Below are 15,971 nucleotides of genomic sequence, written 5' to 3'. Positions count from 1 at the left end.
TTTATTGACATAGATTCTCCCAGAAGTAAGGAAATAACAGCTCCAGGTTCTGAGTCTTTATTTCAGGCAATGGTAGTTTCCAAGGGAAGACTGGAGAAAAGATAGGCATTGCTGTCCACGCTGGGTAAATCATGACATCACGTGAGAGTACTCAGACCTGCTGCCCACTGAGGAGGGGGCTGCTCTCACTAATGGGGCAAGAGCGGAAGACCCAGGGCAGACGTAGCCACTGGGTTCTGCCGGGTGGCAGCTGGGGAAGGGGGAGAGCTCGGCCCTGCTTCGTACGTCTTCTCCTGATATTGGGAGAAAAGCAGGGATACTGGTTAGTGGTAGTCAATGGCAGCCTGTTTGTGCTTCTCCAACCAAGAGGATAAATCATATCCCAGGTTTCCTTGGCCTTGATCCTGGCTCCTTCCCCTCCTTCTCACCAACAGAGTTCATCCTCTCTTATTTCTGTGGTAACCTCTGTCCATTCCCCTCTCACCCTTTTGTTATTCATAACAAAAATCATCAAGATCATCATTTATTGCACTCTTGCTTCAGAACCAGGTGCTTTACCCATTGTCTAGAATCCTGACAACAGCCTCACAAGGCAGGTATCAGTTTTCCTACCTTTCAGAGGCTCAGAAAGGTTAAGCTACTTCCCCAAGATCCCACCAGCAAGACTGCAGCCTAGACCTGTTTAACTTCCAAATCTGGGTTCTTTCCTGGACATTATGCTTTCTTGAAGGGGGTGGTGGTTCCACCATGAGCGGTGGTGCTAAGGGATAAGGGGGTGTGAGCGGCATGGTGTGGCTCTCACCTATATACCAGAGATGCGAGCAGCAAAGCCATCAATACCAGCAAGATGCCCAAGAACAGGGGAGCCTGCCCGAAGCCTGCTTCTTGACCTACAGGCAGAATCCCAGACATAGCTATAGTCAGCATCTGCTTCCTGTCACATATCCTCTACCACTCCCCTTCTTCATCCTACCTCTTGTCCAAGTACCTACCAGGCATGACAAGCTGGGTGCTGACCATTGCCAGGCTGTCGGCATCAGCCAAAGACACATTGAGGCAGTAGGTCCCCGAGCCGCCCTTCAGTACCTGGTGCAGAACCAGCTGGCAGTCTGGGCTGGGTGGCACAGGCTGACACAGCCGCTGGGCAGGGGGCTGGCACCCTGGCGATGAGATGTCTATGCAGGCCTCCTTGGGTAGCCTGGGAGAGATGTCAGCTTATGTCAGGGAGTCTGGGAAGGAACAGTAGACACCAGAGAGCAGGGCGGCGGTCAACCCGAGAGTTCTCGGGGCAACCAGTGGGACACTCACCCGCCTTGGCAAGACACGGTCAGCTCAAATGCATCTCCTTCACTGGATGGCACAGCCTGCAGGATCTCAGCACTCTCAATACCCTCTGCAAAGTTGCAAGGTTTTAAGTCTGGGACTCCTCCACCAGTCCTCCCTAAAGGCCCACGGACAGGAAGGTCCTCGGGCTACCTCCCCGATCCCATCCTCATGCCTTCAAATGAAAACCCTGGGATTTGGGTATTCTTGTTCAGGTGAGTAACTCCTTCCAGGGTGTGCTTCCACTGGGCAGCCCTAAGCCGCACACGCCTTCCCTCCACCAGCTCCCAAAGTAGGCAAGACTCACGGACAATGTCCAGGGTGAGGGAAAAGTAGCCATATCGATACAGAACACAATCCAGGGGGACTTGTCGCTTCACCAGGATTAAGGTGGCTGTGTCATCCAGCAGGGGGCTCTGGGAGCCTGGCAGGAGAGGATTGAAGAGGCAAAGTCATGAGACAAATGACACCTGGAAACAGAGGCCAAGCAGGCATTTTTCCAGGTAGAGCCAGAGCTACGGGATCCAGGCTTGGAATCAGGCAAGAGCTGGGAAATCTCATTTTATAGATAAGGAAACTGAGGCCCAGAAGGAGAAATGACTGCCCCAGAGTCACAGTTAGGGGTAGAGCTGGAGTTTTAAAAATCCCAAATGTTTATCACACCCCACACTGTGCCAGGTCCTGGGTTAGACACTTGACGTATGTTAACTCATTATAGTGTCACTATCTTATTCCTCCCTTTTCAGTGTTTCTACCACAATTCCAGGTAAACCTACTTTGGGATGGGAATCCAGAGGTGGGAAATGGTGTTAGAAACTGGGAAAGATTTCTATGCATTTACACTTAATCAGAAAATGAGATATAAGTATCATGTAAATGATCACAGACTGCTCCCTGACCTTCACTTTAGGGAACAGCTCTTTGCAGAGACAGGAGCAACAAGCTCTCTCCCCATGGCCTAGGTGAAGACCCTGGTTTCCTGAACTCTGGATCTCTTCCATACCATTAAGAGGGACTTGGGGGGCTTTAAAACCAGTGAAGACTCTGAAGGGACTCCACTGGTAAGCTAAGGATTGGGTAACATCTGGATCCAGAATAAGTCTTTCAGGTCTTTAGAGCTGTGACAAATGCCCCCACCTCAATGAACCTCATTCATTCTGGCCCTCTTACCTGTAATACCTTCTGTAGACAAGAATGGGCTGGCATCTGGACTGTCAGGCTCAGGGGTGGGTACCTCTCCAGCTGTGGTCTCCACCAGCTCTGTAGTTGTTACCTGTGCAACTGTGGTTCCAGAGGGTTCTGCAGTTGACACTTCAGGTGTCGTACCTATGGCCTCTGCAGTTGGCATCTCTGCAGGTGTGGTACTTATGACTTCTGAGGCTAGTACCTGCTCAGCTGTGGTACCTGTGCCCTCTGCAGTTGGCACTTGCACAGCTGTGGTTCCAGAGGGCTCTGCAGTTGGCACCTGAGCAGGTGTAGTGGCTACGACTTCTGCAGTAGGCACTTGGCCAGCTGTGGTGCCTGTGCCCTCTGCAGTTGGCACTTGCACAGCTGTGGTTCCAGAGGGCTCTGCAGTTGACACTTCAGGTGTCGTACCTATGGCCTCTGCAGTTGGCATCTCTGCAGGTGTGGTACTTATGACTTCTGAGGCTAGTACCTGCTCAGCTGTGGTACCTGTGCCCTCTGCAGTTGGCACTTGCACAGCTGTGGTTCCAGAGGGCTCTGCAGTTGGCACCTGAGCAGGTGTAGTGGCTACGACTTCTGCAGTAGGCACTTGGCCAGCTGTGGTGCCTGGAACTGGGGAGGAGCCACAGGAGGTGAGAGGAATGGCAGCCTGTAGCACCACCTGTGCAGTGACTGGGCCAGACTCTAGGTAAGTGTGAGTGACCACAAGTGCCTGAGAGATCAGGGTCCCAGTACTGTCTCCAAAGTCCCAGGTGTAGGAGAGGTCAGCCCCAGCCAAATAGCCACTGGGGTCGTGGAGCCAGAGGGCAAAGGTCAGAGGTTGCTTTCTCAGGAAGTGATTGTTCGTTCCATCCAAGGCCTGCAGCTGAGACACGCTCACAGAGAAGGGCACCTGGTCTGAGATTGGAGTCAGAAAAGGTGAGAACCAGGTCTGGGCCACAGCTTCTTCCTTCACAGCCACATCCTCTAACCCCAAGCTGCCTGGCCCTTCACTGGCTCCAAGCCCCACATTCCTCTGCCCATGTCTTCCTGGCTCTGCCCCTATAAGGTGCCCCTACACACCATTTCCTCTTTCCCCTTTCCTGCCCAGCCAAGCTTCCCCACCTCCTCCTGCCCTGAGACTGGCCTTGTCCCTTCCTAAGTCCTTACCAGTAATGGTGAAGGCTGAGCGGGAGTGAGCGAGGGATACGTAGCTCTGGGACCCCCGGCGGTGGTAGACAGTCACTTCCATGATGTGTGTGCCCAGCACTGCCTTGCCTGTCCCAATGCTCAGTCCAGACACTGGGCCCCCCAGAACTTGCCAGTATTGGCCTGAGGTTTTTGGAAAAAAGAGTAGAGAAAGGGGTTACTGGTCAAAGGGGACTGGGGAAGGGTTAGAGACAGGGCACCAGAGAAGTAAGGTCAGGAGATATATTGAGAGGATGGTTATTTCAGCGGGTGTTTGGAAGTTTGTATATGAGGGCAGGAAAGGAGTCCTAACGAGGGGTTCCATGGGATGTAATTGGAGAAGGGTTCCCAGAAAGAAGTATAATACTAGGTGCTGTGGAAGAAAACAGAGTCATGGGGAGGTGAAGATTAGGGAAACTCACAGAGTTTAGGGGTGGGACCAAAAGAAAAGGGATCAGGTAGGAAGAGATGAATCCAAGTGTGGGTGACAGGCCAGAGAAGGGAGTCTCTCACCCCAGGTCTTCCAGACATAAACAAAGCTTCTTCTCTGAGGTGAAGGGCCAGACGGACAGGCCCTCCCATCGGGGAAGATGCAGGTATCATCAGGTTCTTGGGGATACACTGGCTGTCCTCCCCACACCTGGCTCCCTGAAAGGAAGATACAAAGTCACCCTCAAACCCTGGCATTCCTTATTATACACCAAAACCTTTAACATGGCTCCCAGAGCAGGGCTCTGGGAATACTCCCTAGCTACAAAATATATTCTCCTTGATATAACCCACTGTGGGTGGTAGTGGGGAGAATGGAAACTATAATTAAAGATTCCTTTGTAGGGACTTCTCTGGTGGTCCAGTGGTTAAAAGACTCCACTCTTCCAATGCAGGGGGCATGGGTTCAATCCCTGGTCAGGGAACTAAGATCCTCCATGTTGAGCGGCCAAAAAAAAAAAAAAAAAAAGATACCTATGTAAGTATATACATAGAGATTGGAGAGAAAGAGATTGGAAATGTATCAAAATGTTTAGAAAGATTTGCTCTGGCTAGTGGGATAAAAGTAAAAATAACAGCACCAGCTAACATCTATTGAGCCTTTACTGTAGGCTAGGGCAGGCATTATGCTAAATTCTTTATATATTATCACATTTTAATCCTTACAACAACCTTTTAAAGTAGTATCATCCCTATTCTACAGATTAAGGGAATGGAAGCACAAAACAATTAAGTGACTTGCCCAGGGTCACATACTGGTAACAGGTTTAAATCCAAGTCTGTCCAACTTCTAAATCCACTGGGTCTTCTGTCCCCCATTTTGGGGACTACAATTTTTTTTTTCTTTGTGCTTTATCTGTGTTTTCTAATCTAATTACATATATAATTTGTTTAAAAAAAAGAAGAAGAAGGAGAAGGGGCATGAGCTGAGACCTGGGAATGAGGCCTGGAGTGGAGTGGTACCCACCGTTAATGATGGTGTTGTTGGCCCAGATGACCTGCCCATCTGACAGCACCTTTTGGCTTTCAGGGAAGTGCAGGGCAATAGAGAAGGAGGCGTTTGCCCCACGCAGTGTAGGCCCATCATTGCTGACCTTCAGAGATACCTGGCCACCTGGAAAGGGCAGCTGCGTTAGCTGGGACTCCTTGGCTTCCCCTCCCCATATGCCTTTTCCCTTTCTGTCTTCTCAACCGACATTCAACCCAGTTCTTGCTCCTCTCCTCTCCCCACCCCATTCCCATCATACCCTCCCCAGAAATTGCCAAGTTCCTACCTCTCCAGCAGTGAGGCCCCTGGCTTTCTGTCCACTCTGGATATAGCTGCCTGTTCCATGCTTTAGTTCTGAGCTGCCTTGAGACACCAAGCCAGTCCCGGTCTCTGGGTCCTAAAAGGAAGGTATAATGAGGACCCTCAGGTCATCACTCCCTTCTCAGGGGACCACAGTGTCCCATGTCACATCACTCATTCTCACATTCAAAGTGCATTTTAATTTACCCAATACCCACCATGTACCAGGCACTGTGCTAGGTGCAAAGAACTTAAGAAATGAAAAAGAAATGGTCCTAAAGAGATTCAGGTTAAAGTAGATGAAACAGACATAGGCATAAATTACTATAATTCAAGGCACTGCTTAATATGAGCCATAATAAACATGCACGATGTACAATAAAATGACAGAATAAACAGATTAATTCCACTATGGTAGACTGGGAAGGATCCAATGAGGAGTTGGCCTGTGGCATAAAGCATTCTAGGCAAAAGGCCCAGCATGAGCAGATACATGGAGGCATGGAAGCACATGGCATGATAGGGGACCACTAGCAATGTGGTCGAGGTACACTGTGAGAGATGAGGCCAAGAAGATGGGGTGGGGGCTTTGAGTGCCAGGCGAAGGAGTTTGGCCTTTATCTTGTAGGCAAGTCCACCTCAGATGATTTTGTTTTTTGTATTGAGATATAATTCACACACCATAAAATTTACCCTTCAAAACTTTTGGAATATGATCAGATTTGTGTTTTAGAAGGATCACTTCAGCAAGCAGTGAGGAGGATGGACCAGAGGCAGGTAGAACTTGGGAGTGGGGACAAACAAAATTATTATAACTGACCAAGAGAGAGGTCTGAAAGAAAAGGATATGATGGCTCTCCACATGCCTCACCCAGATCCAACAACTATCAACATTTTGCCACATTTGCTTTATCGATCCTTTGTTGTTGGTTTGTTTTTTGGTTAAAGCTTTTAATTTTCTCTTTTACAGTATTCATTTTTAATGCTGTACTTTTCTTTCTTTCTTTTTTTTTTTTTTGCGGTACGCGGGCTTCTCACCCCTGTGGCCTCTCCCGTTGTGGAGCACAGGCTCCGGACGCGCAGGCTTAGCGGCCATGGCTCACGGGCCCAGCCGCACCACGGCATGTGGGATCTTTCCGGACCGGGGCACGAACCCGTGTCCCGTGCATCGGCAAGCAGACTCTCAACCACTGCGCCACCAGGGAAGCCCTCTTTCTTTCTCTTTCTTTCTTTCTTTCTTTCTTTCTTTCTTTCTTTCTTTCTTTCTTTCTTTCTTTCTTTCCTTCCTTTCTTCCTTTCCTTCCTTCCTTCCTTCCTTTATTTTTTTTGGCTGTGTCAGGTCTTAGTTGCAACATGTGGGATCTTTTGTTGCAGCATGCGGACTTCTCTCTAGTTGTGGCATGTGGGTTTTCTCTCTCTAGTTGTGGTGCGTGGGCTCCAGGATGCGGGGGCTCCAGAGCTCATGGGCTCTGTAGTTTGTGGTACGCGGACTCTCTCCTTGAGGCGCGCAAGCTCAGTAGTCGTGGTGTGCAGGTTTAGTTCCCCCGCGGCATGTGGGATCTTAATTCCCCGACCAGGGATCTAACCCGTGACCCCTGCATTGGAAGGTGGATTCTTTACCACTGGACCACCAGGGAAGTCCCTGGCTAAAGCATTCACAAGCAAATACCAGACATAATGTTATTTAAAACCGTACAAATTCAGTATGTATGTGTAAAGAAGAAATATTTTCTTGAATAAACACAATGCTAGTTCACACTAGACAAAATTATTGAAACCAGTCCATACAAAATTTCATGAATATCTAAAAATGTCTTCTTATGATTTTAAAAATCAGGATCCAGGGGCTTCCCTGGTGGCGCAGTGGTTGAGAGTCCGCCTGCCAATGCAGGGGACACGGGTTCGTGCGCCGGTCCGGTAAGATCCCACATGCCGCGGAGCAGCTAGGCCCGTGAGCCATGGCCACTGAGCCTGCATGTCCAGAGCCTGTGCTCCGCAACGGGAGAGGCCACAGCAGTGAGAAGCCCGCGTACCACAAAAAAAATAAAAAAATAAAATAAAATAAAAAAATCAGGATCTAAAAAGTAAGCACAATATTTTAAGAGCCTCAGGTGGACACGTATGAACATAATGTTTCCAGAGTACAATACGGAGCGTAGTAAAAGAAAAAGACTTGAAACTGCACCATGAATGAGGGAAGTCAGATCAAGGAGAACTTCCTAGAAGTCTGTGAGACCAGGGATCTAGAGAAAGGGGGGCACTGGAATACGATGCAGATATTTCAGCACAGCAGAGACTATCCTCATTCCATTTCTAATATGTACCAGAAACCTGGTTGATTCTGCTGGGGGAGGATCTGGAATCATCCCACTGAGCATCCCACCACGAGAGCGAGAGAATTATAAGATGCCCCATTCTTTCTCCACTCCCAACCCTCCCTCCTCAGAGCAGCACGGGACATTCCAGACCCTCTCACCACCCCCACCCCCCCTTGCTCCTGTCACGAGGCCCCAATCCCCCAGAGCTCTTTCATGTGATGCTCAGCTGAGACCCCTCTGCCTGTCTCTCCCAGCCCCAGAACAAAAGCCTGGGCTGTGTTCGCCTATGCCCATCCCAAAGAGGGGATGTGGTGCCTCTTTACCCTCTATCCAATATATTCTCTTGCTCCTCACTTTAAATACCCTATCCCAAGTGCCTGAGACATTGCCTAAAAGAGTCTCCCACTCATTTTACTCCCTTGGAACCCCCCGCTCCAGCTCACTGCCCAGGGGGTCTCAGAATTAGGGCCACCAAGACCCACTATTCTCTTGCCCTTCCAAGCAAATGGAGTTATTTTCAGGCTGAGTCCCAAATCTTCATGTGGGGAGGGAGCTCAGTTGCCCATGTCCTCACTAAATCAAATGGGTGGGAGATGCCAGAAGCATTGCCTGGTTATCTCCCATTAGGGAGGGGAAAACCAGAGCAAGTGTGCAACCCCAAATTCACACTTGCTCATGTCCACACACCCCACACTCACCTTCTGTGGCCCCCACAGCCAGAAGAGCACCCATCACAGCCACATGGAGAAGGCATTTTCTCAGCACCAGATCCATCCTGTTCTTCTTTCCAGCAACCAAAGGCGCTAGGGCGTAGGACAAGCCCCTAAATAAGAAACGGATGCTCATTTGCATAGCCCTTCCTCCTCTCCCTGCAGGGGAGGCCTGGGAGGAGCAGGAGGACCTGAGAAAGGCAGAACTGAGGAGGGATCCTGGTCCCTGGACATCCCGCTACTCAGTGACAGTTTCTGGTTTCACAGGGTCACGCTCATCTTAAAGCACTCCATCCCCCCGTGGAAAGAACTGACTGAAGGGCAGCTGCAAAACAAAACACGTACCGGACACACACGATTCATCATGGGAGAGTGGATCAATTTATTGAGAGTCAAACCAGGAACCTCTCAAAAAGACTGTAGAAGTAGTGACCCTGTATCCAAAATCAAAGAGAGACAGTATCGGGGTAGGCTGAGAGACGGAGGCAACGACTCCTCCGAGGCCCGGGAGACCCTTACAATGAGATTCCCAGCTTCCTGCTTTCAGAGGAGGCTCCCTGGACCAGGTGGCATTCAATCTTAGGTCAATACACATTTTCCTAGGGGTGGTGAAAACGGCGAATTAGAGATCAGGAAACCCCTATAGACTCAGGACACAGGTAGGAAACTCGATCCCAAATCAGATACTTGGAAAAAGGTGTTCAGCCTCCCCACCTATGTTGAAGCTTGTCTTAATGCCCCTCGGAACCAAACTTGCGCGGGTCAGGGTCGTTTACAGAGAGGGACGCAGGGCTGGCCCCTCCCGCTCTGACGTTGACCAATAGGAAGATCTGAGGGCGGAGCCAGGGAAACGCGGGAAGGAGGGGCGGGGCTTCTGGTGGCGGTAGGGAACCGGGTGAAGGCGGTAACATTGTTTCAAGTTGGACAAATTGACAAGAGCGAGAGATACACTGCGTTCCATCCCGACCGGGGGCCACGGTACTGGGCCCTGTTTCCCCTCCTCGGCCCCCGAGAGCTGGGTGCCGCTTTCTGCAGGGTTCCCAGGCCCCCGCTCCAGGGCCGGGCTGACCCGACTCTCTAGCGCTTCATGGAGAACTTCCAAAAAGTGGAAAAGATCGGAGAGGGCACGTACGGAGTTGTGTACAAAGCCAAAAACAAGGTGACGGGAGAAGTGGTGGCGCTTAAAAAAATCCGCCTGGACACGTGAGTGGCCTCTGTACCCGGGACTCCTTACTCGGGAGCTCCTTGAGTGCCCCCTACCCCCACCCCAACCGGCGGTGGCCATCCAGGGACCGGAAGGTAGCAGGGAGGGACTTCTTTTGAAGTGGAGAGGTGGGTTGAAGGACGAGTAGAGGGTTTCCCGGGGGAGACTATAGGGTAGTGTAGAATCCATGGGAAATTTCCTCCCTAAAGGCGGGTGATGCCCCTAAATGTACAGTCAGAAAGACTCAGGAAGAGGAAGGAGGCCTCTGAGATGGGGGTTCCAGGACTCCCTGTGGAGCTGGGTTTTGCAGTAAGCTGTAAAGAGCACCTTTTTGAATGACGAGCCCTCCTCGCTGCCCCAACCCCACCCCCATCTTAGAATTCTCTCCCCCTTTCAAAAGAATGGCAGTTGAACCTCACTGGCCCCTCTAGAGAGGCTGGGTGCTGCTACTCCCGTCCCCCCCCTTTTTTTTTTACCTGTTACCTTCTTCACCTTCACCAGGAGGCTTTGCTAACCTAACCCTGGGCAAAGAAGAAATAATGACCTTAATGTGTCCAAAAGCCAGTCCTGTCCATCCATGAATGAACCCCTGAAGCACCCCTTCTCTTCTCTCACTTTCCTGGGGGATGCTGGGATGGTGTCTCTGTGGGGAGGCAGGGGGTGGGGTAGAATCACTGGGCTGGGAGAAAAGGAATATTTGTAACCACACTCCCATTTCTGCTCTCCCAACTTCTCCAAGTGAGACGGAGGGTGTACCCAGTACTGCCATACGAGAGATCTCTCTGCTAAAGGAGCTTAACCACCCTAATATTGTCAAGTAAGTATGTATCTGGGAGGTGCTCTGACAGTAAAGGAGGATGCCTTCTGTTTGTGTTGTCTGGGCATTTCTCTCCCTCACCTCTATCCCTGGACCTCCCTTCCCTAGGCTGCTGGATGTCATTCATACAGAAAACAAACTCTACCTGGTTTTTGAGTTTCTGCACCAGGATCTCAAGAAATTCATGGATGCCTCTGCTCTCACTGGCATTCCTCTTCCCCTCATAAAGGTAATCCTTCTCATCAACTCCTCCCAACATGGGCATGTCTTGGGGGGACTGAAGGCAGGCAATCCAGACTGAGTGTTGATTTGTGATCTTAGCTTCCTTCCCAGCCCTCATCCCCCTACACACACACACACACACACACACACACACACACACAATCAATCACACAATCACACATACCTTTTTTGTGGCTCCTTCACTGCTCATTATACTTATTAACCCTAAGGCTGGGCAGGAGAATCAAAGAAGTTGAAACTCTAGTGAGTCAGCTTAGCAGCTCAGGTGGAAGGTGAGATGAAACTCAGATAAATGGGACTGGAGGGCACTTGGTAGACCCCTCCAAAAAGCCTTTCCACCTGCTTGGTGGGAGAAATAGCCAGTGAGTCTCTATTGTCTGTTTTTCTGGGTTCTTTACTCCCAGAGCTACTTTCCATCTATCAACAAACGTTTATCCAACACACATTTATTGAACACCTTCAATGTGCTGAACACAGGATATGGAAAAGAAATGCAAAACTGAGTAAAACCTGATCCTTATCCTCACTGGGATTACAGTCCAATCAGGGAAATGGCTTGTAAACATGGAATTATTATCTAACTAGTGAAGGCTTTAGTAGAACTATGGAGGCACAGAGGAGACCCTAATGTTCTCATGGTGATGGAAAAACACATTCTTTTCTCTCCCCTTGTCAGAGCTATCTGTTCCAGCTGCTCCAGGGCCTAGCTTTCTGCCATTCTCATCGGGTCCTGCACCGAGACCTCAAACCTCAGAATCTGCTTATCAACGCAGAGGGGGCCATCAAGCTAGCAGACTTTGGACTAGCCAGAGCCTTTGGAGTCCCTGTTCGTACTTACACCCACGAGGTGAGTCCCTCTCTGCATGTCTTCTCTGAACTTCCTGGGAGGTGTTAACAGGGACATTCACAACGTTTTTAGTAACTATCTGGCCAGCAGTTTCTCTCTCACTAGATGCAAAGTATCTCTGACACCCTAAGAGGTCTTAGAGTATACACGGAGTTAATATTTTGATAGATAACGAGCCAGGAGAGCTGGATGGCACACCATTAAAATTATGACCGATTGCCTCAAGTTTTCCAAGAAGGTTGCAAATTGGGGGTTCAGAAAATATGGCCCCCAGAACCATGGACTAGGCTAACTCTGGGCTAAGAAGTTGTACCCAGTTATTTTACTTAGGGGAAATCAGAGGGAAGGAAAGGATGGAGGGAAAGAAGTTGCTTGTTAAGAAGCTGAGTTAGCAGAGTAGTCCTGAGGAAGTGAGATGTGGGAATCTCCATGCCCCATACACCACCCCTCCCCTTCCTACGCTTGTCCTCAGGTGGTGACTCTGTGGTACCGAGCACCTGAAATCCTTCTGGGCTGCAAATACTACTCCACAGCTGTGGACATCTGGAGCCTGGGCTGCATCTTTGCTGAGATGGTACGGAGGCATGCCCGAGTTCTACCCAGCCCCCTCCTCCCCACATTCAAGAACAACAGAACTGTTTCTTGGCCTAGACCCATGGCCCTTCTCTTATCACAGGGTCCTTCCTCTAGAGTAGCACAAAGTGGGTGGTGGGGAAAGGATAGGACTGTCATCCCTGATGTCAACCACAATGTTAGGATATCCTCAAACAGCTTTAGCATGCAGTATACATATCTTATCTCTGAATTGAGCTAAATCATTTCTGCAACTATTCTAGCTTTAGCCTGCATATACTTGGGAAAATGAGTTCCGTTTAGTGTCCCCTTCATTTGGCCTGTAGACCTTATTGTAGGGCACCAGGAATGTGGTGAGGCCAACTGTGTTCACCTTACCCACACCTTTTATTTAAACTGCAGACTTACATCACATCCCCCCTCAACCTCTGGCTTTTCAGATTGAAGGATCCCTGAGGCCCAGTCTTATAAGGGAGCTCTCATCCCCTTTAATACAACAGTGGAGTGAGCTAAGTTTCCAAATCAAATCAGCAGTATGTTTTATGGTCCCTTATCTGGGTTGTAACTGGGGGCATGGAGACCATTAGCCCATATATATAATGTGCATTTATACCCCAGTGCATTACTTTACAATTGCCCATATTCATCTCTCAATTCATCAAAAAATATTTGTTAAGCACCTAGTGTGTACCCAGCACCATGCTAGGTGCTGTGGGGAACACAGAAGAAATGGAAGACACAGTCTCTGCCCGCTGTGCTCCTATCTAGAAGTGGCTGCACCACAAGGAGGGGGGATGACCGCAGTGTCTACCCCACACCCCGTGAGTGGCTTGGGATCCCTTTGCTACATGTCAGTGGCACCCCAGACATTCACCCCCTCCCAGCCCCACCCAGCCTTGGGGATCTGCAAAGCCATGGTTGGGGGAAGGAAGGAGGGGGCGAGGAGACAGATGAAGGGACTTCATTGTCTCAGGCTCTGTTTGACTGACCCCATGAAAGGCCCTGGGGAGGGAGTCATGGGGCCCTGCTGACCTTCCATTGCCTGTGGGAACCTCCATTATCCAGTGGGCAGTTTTGACTGACGTCAATGTGGGTCTTGGCTTTTCCTCTTTCCCCATTTTCAGGTGACCCGGCGGGCCCTATTCCCAGGAGATTCTGAGATCGACCAACTCTTCCGGATCTTTCGGACTCTGGGGACCCCAGATGAGGTGGTTTGGCCAGGAGTTACTTCTATGCCTGATTATAAGCCAAGTTTCCCCAAGTGGGCCAGGCAAGATTTTAGCAAAGTTGTGCCCCCCCTGGATGAAGATGGACGGAGCTTGTTATCGGTGAGAGTGGGGAGTGGGCACCCATTTCCTCTCATTCACTCCCCCAGGGCAGGGTTTTTCCAGGATGAAGGAAGAATGAGGCCCTGGACTCCTGGTCTTAGCATTTCACTAGCCCCTGCTTCCCTCTCGCTGTTGTGCACCCATTAGATACAGGAAGGAGGGAAATGGGAACTCTGCCTTGGGTGAAAGGAATTGTTTCCTGATTTCTCAAAACACCTGCTGCCCATTTACTCCATTATCACATTACTGACGTCAGCATACATCTCTCCCTCCAGCAAATGCTGCACTACGACCCCAACAAGCGGATTTCAGCAAAGGCAGCTTTGGCTCACCCTTTCTTCCAGGATGTGACCAAGCCAGTACCTCACCTTCGACTCTGATGGCTTTCTCAAGCCCCTACTCCCAGTCTCACCCTCTCCTCCAGTGGGGGCATGATGTGGCTTGGCCCAGGGCTCTTAGCTCACTGATCTTGTCTGGCTGCCTTAGCACTCACCTGCCCCTCTTAGCCAGCCAACTCTGGGGAGAGGGGGTGGAGGGGAGAAATAGGTGAAATTGAAAGGAAGCATCAATATTACATGCACTTAATCTGCACCATGCTCTCCCCTTCCTCTTAGTCATTGCTTAGGAGGGCTGGTATTTTTTTAAAAAAAAAGTAAAAAGACTGTTTCTCCTTCCTCCACATAGAGTTTGCCATCCCAGTCTCTGAAAGCCCCGCAATTATTATTTTCTGTGTTTCAGGTGACAGAGACCCCAAACCTCCCACAGCCCTGTGTAAGGCCAACTGATAGCAGGGGCACTAAGTTGGAACTTTTGAAAACCAAGCAAAACAAAAACATGGCGAGGGGTCTGTTTTAAAGAATTAGGTTAAAAAAATAGATCCAACCAGTTTATACCCTAGTTTTAGTGCTTCATCTCACCTAACAGTCTGGGAGACTCAAGACTCCCTGTCTCAGACTCCCAGTCTCTGCAGTCCTGGTGGGACTGCAGTAGAAATGATTGCTCCTAGTCTTCTTGCCTGTCCCTCCTACAGGCAAGGGGTGTCTGGGAGGCTCTGGGTCAGGGACTGTGCTTCACCGAGGCCTTATGAGGCAAGTGAAAGATGTTTGAATTTTTCTCTTCTTTTTAAGATTCTTAGTTCTTCAGGTGCTAGGTTCCATCTCCCTCTGAAGGCCAGCCCACAGGAGTGAGAGTTAAGGTTAAGACCTCATTTTGAGAATGCTGACACGTTTTTAGGGCTGTGCCTGAGTGGGGACATTGGGAAAAAAATATTTCTTTAAAAGAAGGATGAACAATTATATTTATATTTCAGGTTATAGCAGTTTTTAAAGTGGGAATCGGTGGGGATTTGTTGCCATGTGCACCTTGGGGTTTGTAACGCGAATGTTCAAAAAAAAAAAAAGCTTTTTTTCTTTTTTATGATTTTGTCTCTCCCACCTTTTGTCCTTGAGTGTTCTTGCTATTAACATTATTTGTAATTTAGTTTGTAATTGATTAAAAAAAAAGTTCCTGGTTTTATAGTTCATGTCTCTCCTCCTTTACTTTTGCATATTTACTGAAAGAATGGTGTGAGAGAATATGAATGTGTGCATGTGATAATAGGTTTCAGACCCCTTTTCTTAATCACTCTATGCAGGGCTACCCACTCCACTCCATTTCGACCTCTGCGATGCAATTGGGATAGTGCCACGGGTGGGTGAAGTGGGAATTATTGCCCCCATTTTACAGCTGAGGAAAGTGAAGCTTATGTATTTCCTACTTCACTTTCCCCTAAACCAGCATCTCCCGCCCCCCCCCCCCCGCCCCACCCAGACACACATATCACATACACATACACACAAGGCTCCAGTTCCAGATTTTCAATGTTAGGGCTCAGGAACAGCAGTATGGTAGGAAGAGGGCTCCAAGGTAATTCGCATTGACGCTGCATTTCCCAGTAAGCTCGTCTTGTTTTTTTTTTACCGTTTTTATTTTGTTTGTTTTTTTTGCGGCACGCGGGCCTCTCACTGCTGTGGCCTCTCCCGTCGCGGAGCACCGGCTCCGGACGCGAAGGCCCAGCGGCCATGGCCCACGGGCGCAGCCGCTCCGCGGCACGCGGGACCCTCCCGGACCGGGGCACGAACCCGCGTCCCCTGCATCGGCAGGCGGACTCAACCACTGCGCCACCAGGGAAGCCCTCGTCTTGTTTTCTTTTTGTTCCATATCACAAACAGAAAAGTTTTCTAAAGATACTTATTCACATTTACATGCGATTTAGAATATATCAATCGTCTGTATGAAAAATTATTATAAAGGGGCTAAAGCCTCCCCAAGCTACCACTTCTTGGAGGTGCCATTGTCTCAGCTCACCAAAAAACATCTCAGACTGCCGCGGGCCATCCCCAAAATTCCTGTGCTCTGGGGCCCCACTAAAAGGCGAAAGCACCGACGTGAGGGCTGCTTAAATTCCTAGGCTCCGGGTCCCTAGGAGAGGTATTTCCCT

The 15,971-nt window shown here is 49.6% G+C and overlaps 2 protein-coding genes across 9 annotated transcripts; one reads left to right on the top strand and one right to left on the bottom strand.

The window, feature by feature from the left end:
- Positions 1–151: 151 nt before the first annotated feature.
- On the bottom strand, positions 152–8,544 carry PMEL (premelanosome protein). 5 transcript variants are annotated; one of them, XM_065887382.1, is made up of 14 exons: positions 8,469–8,544; positions 5,439–5,549; positions 5,132–5,278; positions 4,189–4,323; positions 3,658–3,819; positions 3,083–3,405; positions 2,734–2,851; positions 2,650–2,694; positions 2,494–2,604; positions 1,631–1,747; positions 1,309–1,393; positions 993–1,198; positions 803–914; positions 152–293 (listed from the first exon to the last, which is right to left on the bottom strand). In XM_065887382.1, the coding sequence occupies exons 1-14, from the start codon at positions 8,542–8,544 to the stop codon at positions 152–154; spliced, it is 1,890 nt and encodes a 629-aa protein (XP_065743454.1). The 5 variants fall into 5 exon arrangements, with proteins under 5 accessions (XP_065743454.1, XP_065743455.1, XP_065743452.1 ...); XM_065887383.1 differs by having other exon boundaries at positions 803–890; XM_065887380.1 differs by lacking the exon at positions 2,734–2,851 and having other exon boundaries at positions 2,494–2,713; positions 2,906–3,405.
- An 820-nt stretch (positions 8,545–9,364) lies between these two features.
- CDK2 (cyclin dependent kinase 2) lies at positions 9,365–14,358 on the top strand. Of its 4 annotated transcripts, XM_065888074.1 has the most exons (8): positions 9,568–9,683; positions 10,424–10,501; positions 10,610–10,730; positions 11,421–11,591; positions 12,064–12,165; positions 12,842–12,985; positions 13,289–13,492; positions 13,768–13,872. In XM_065888074.1, the coding sequence occupies exons 1-8, from the start codon at positions 9,568–9,570 to the stop codon at positions 13,870–13,872; spliced, it is 1,041 nt and encodes a 346-aa protein (XP_065744146.1). The 4 variants fall into 4 exon arrangements, with proteins under 4 accessions (XP_065744147.1, XP_065744146.1, XP_065744148.1 ...); XM_065888075.1 differs by lacking the exon at positions 12,842–12,985 and having other exon boundaries at positions 9,365–9,683; positions 13,768–14,358; XM_065888076.1 differs by lacking the exons at positions 12,064–12,165; positions 12,842–12,985.
- The last annotated feature ends 1,613 nt before the right edge of the window (positions 14,359–15,971 follow it).

The sequence above is a fragment of the Phocoena phocoena genome, chromosome 11 (genome assembly GCF_963924675.1).
Source record: "Phocoena phocoena chromosome 11, mPhoPho1.1, whole genome shotgun sequence".
Lineage (NCBI taxonomy): Eukaryota > Metazoa > Chordata > Mammalia > Artiodactyla > Phocoenidae > Phocoena > Phocoena phocoena.
The sequence above is the reverse complement of the archived record's forward strand: the minus strand, read 5'-3'. Positions and strand labels throughout refer to the sequence as shown.

Bases quoted from the DNA above. Each gene is read 5' to 3' on its own strand.
- PMEL (XM_065887380.1), bottom strand. From the start codon at position 8,544: ATGGATCTGGTGCTGAGAAAATGCCTTCTCCATGTGGCTGTGATGGGT. The intron at 5,550-8,468 runs GTGAGTGTGGGG...CCTTCCTTTTAG, and splicing joins GGCTGTGGGGGCCACAGAAG to GACCCAGAGACCGGGACTGG. The intron at 1,394-1,630 runs GTGAGTCTTGCC...GCAACTTTGCAG, and splicing joins CCTCACCCTGGACATTGTCC to AGGGTATTGAGAGTGCTGAG.
- CDK2 (XM_065888074.1), top strand. From the start codon at position 9,568: ATGGAGAACTTCCAAAAAGTGGAAAAGATCGGAGAGGGCACGTACGGA. The intron at 10,502-10,609 runs GTAAGTATGTAT...TCCCTTCCCTAG, and splicing joins AACCACCCTAATATTGTCAA to GCTGCTGGATGTCATTCATA. The intron at 12,986-13,288 runs GTGAGTGGCTTG...CCCCATTTTCAG, and splicing joins CAGTGTCTACCCCACACCCC to GTGACCCGGCGGGCCCTATT.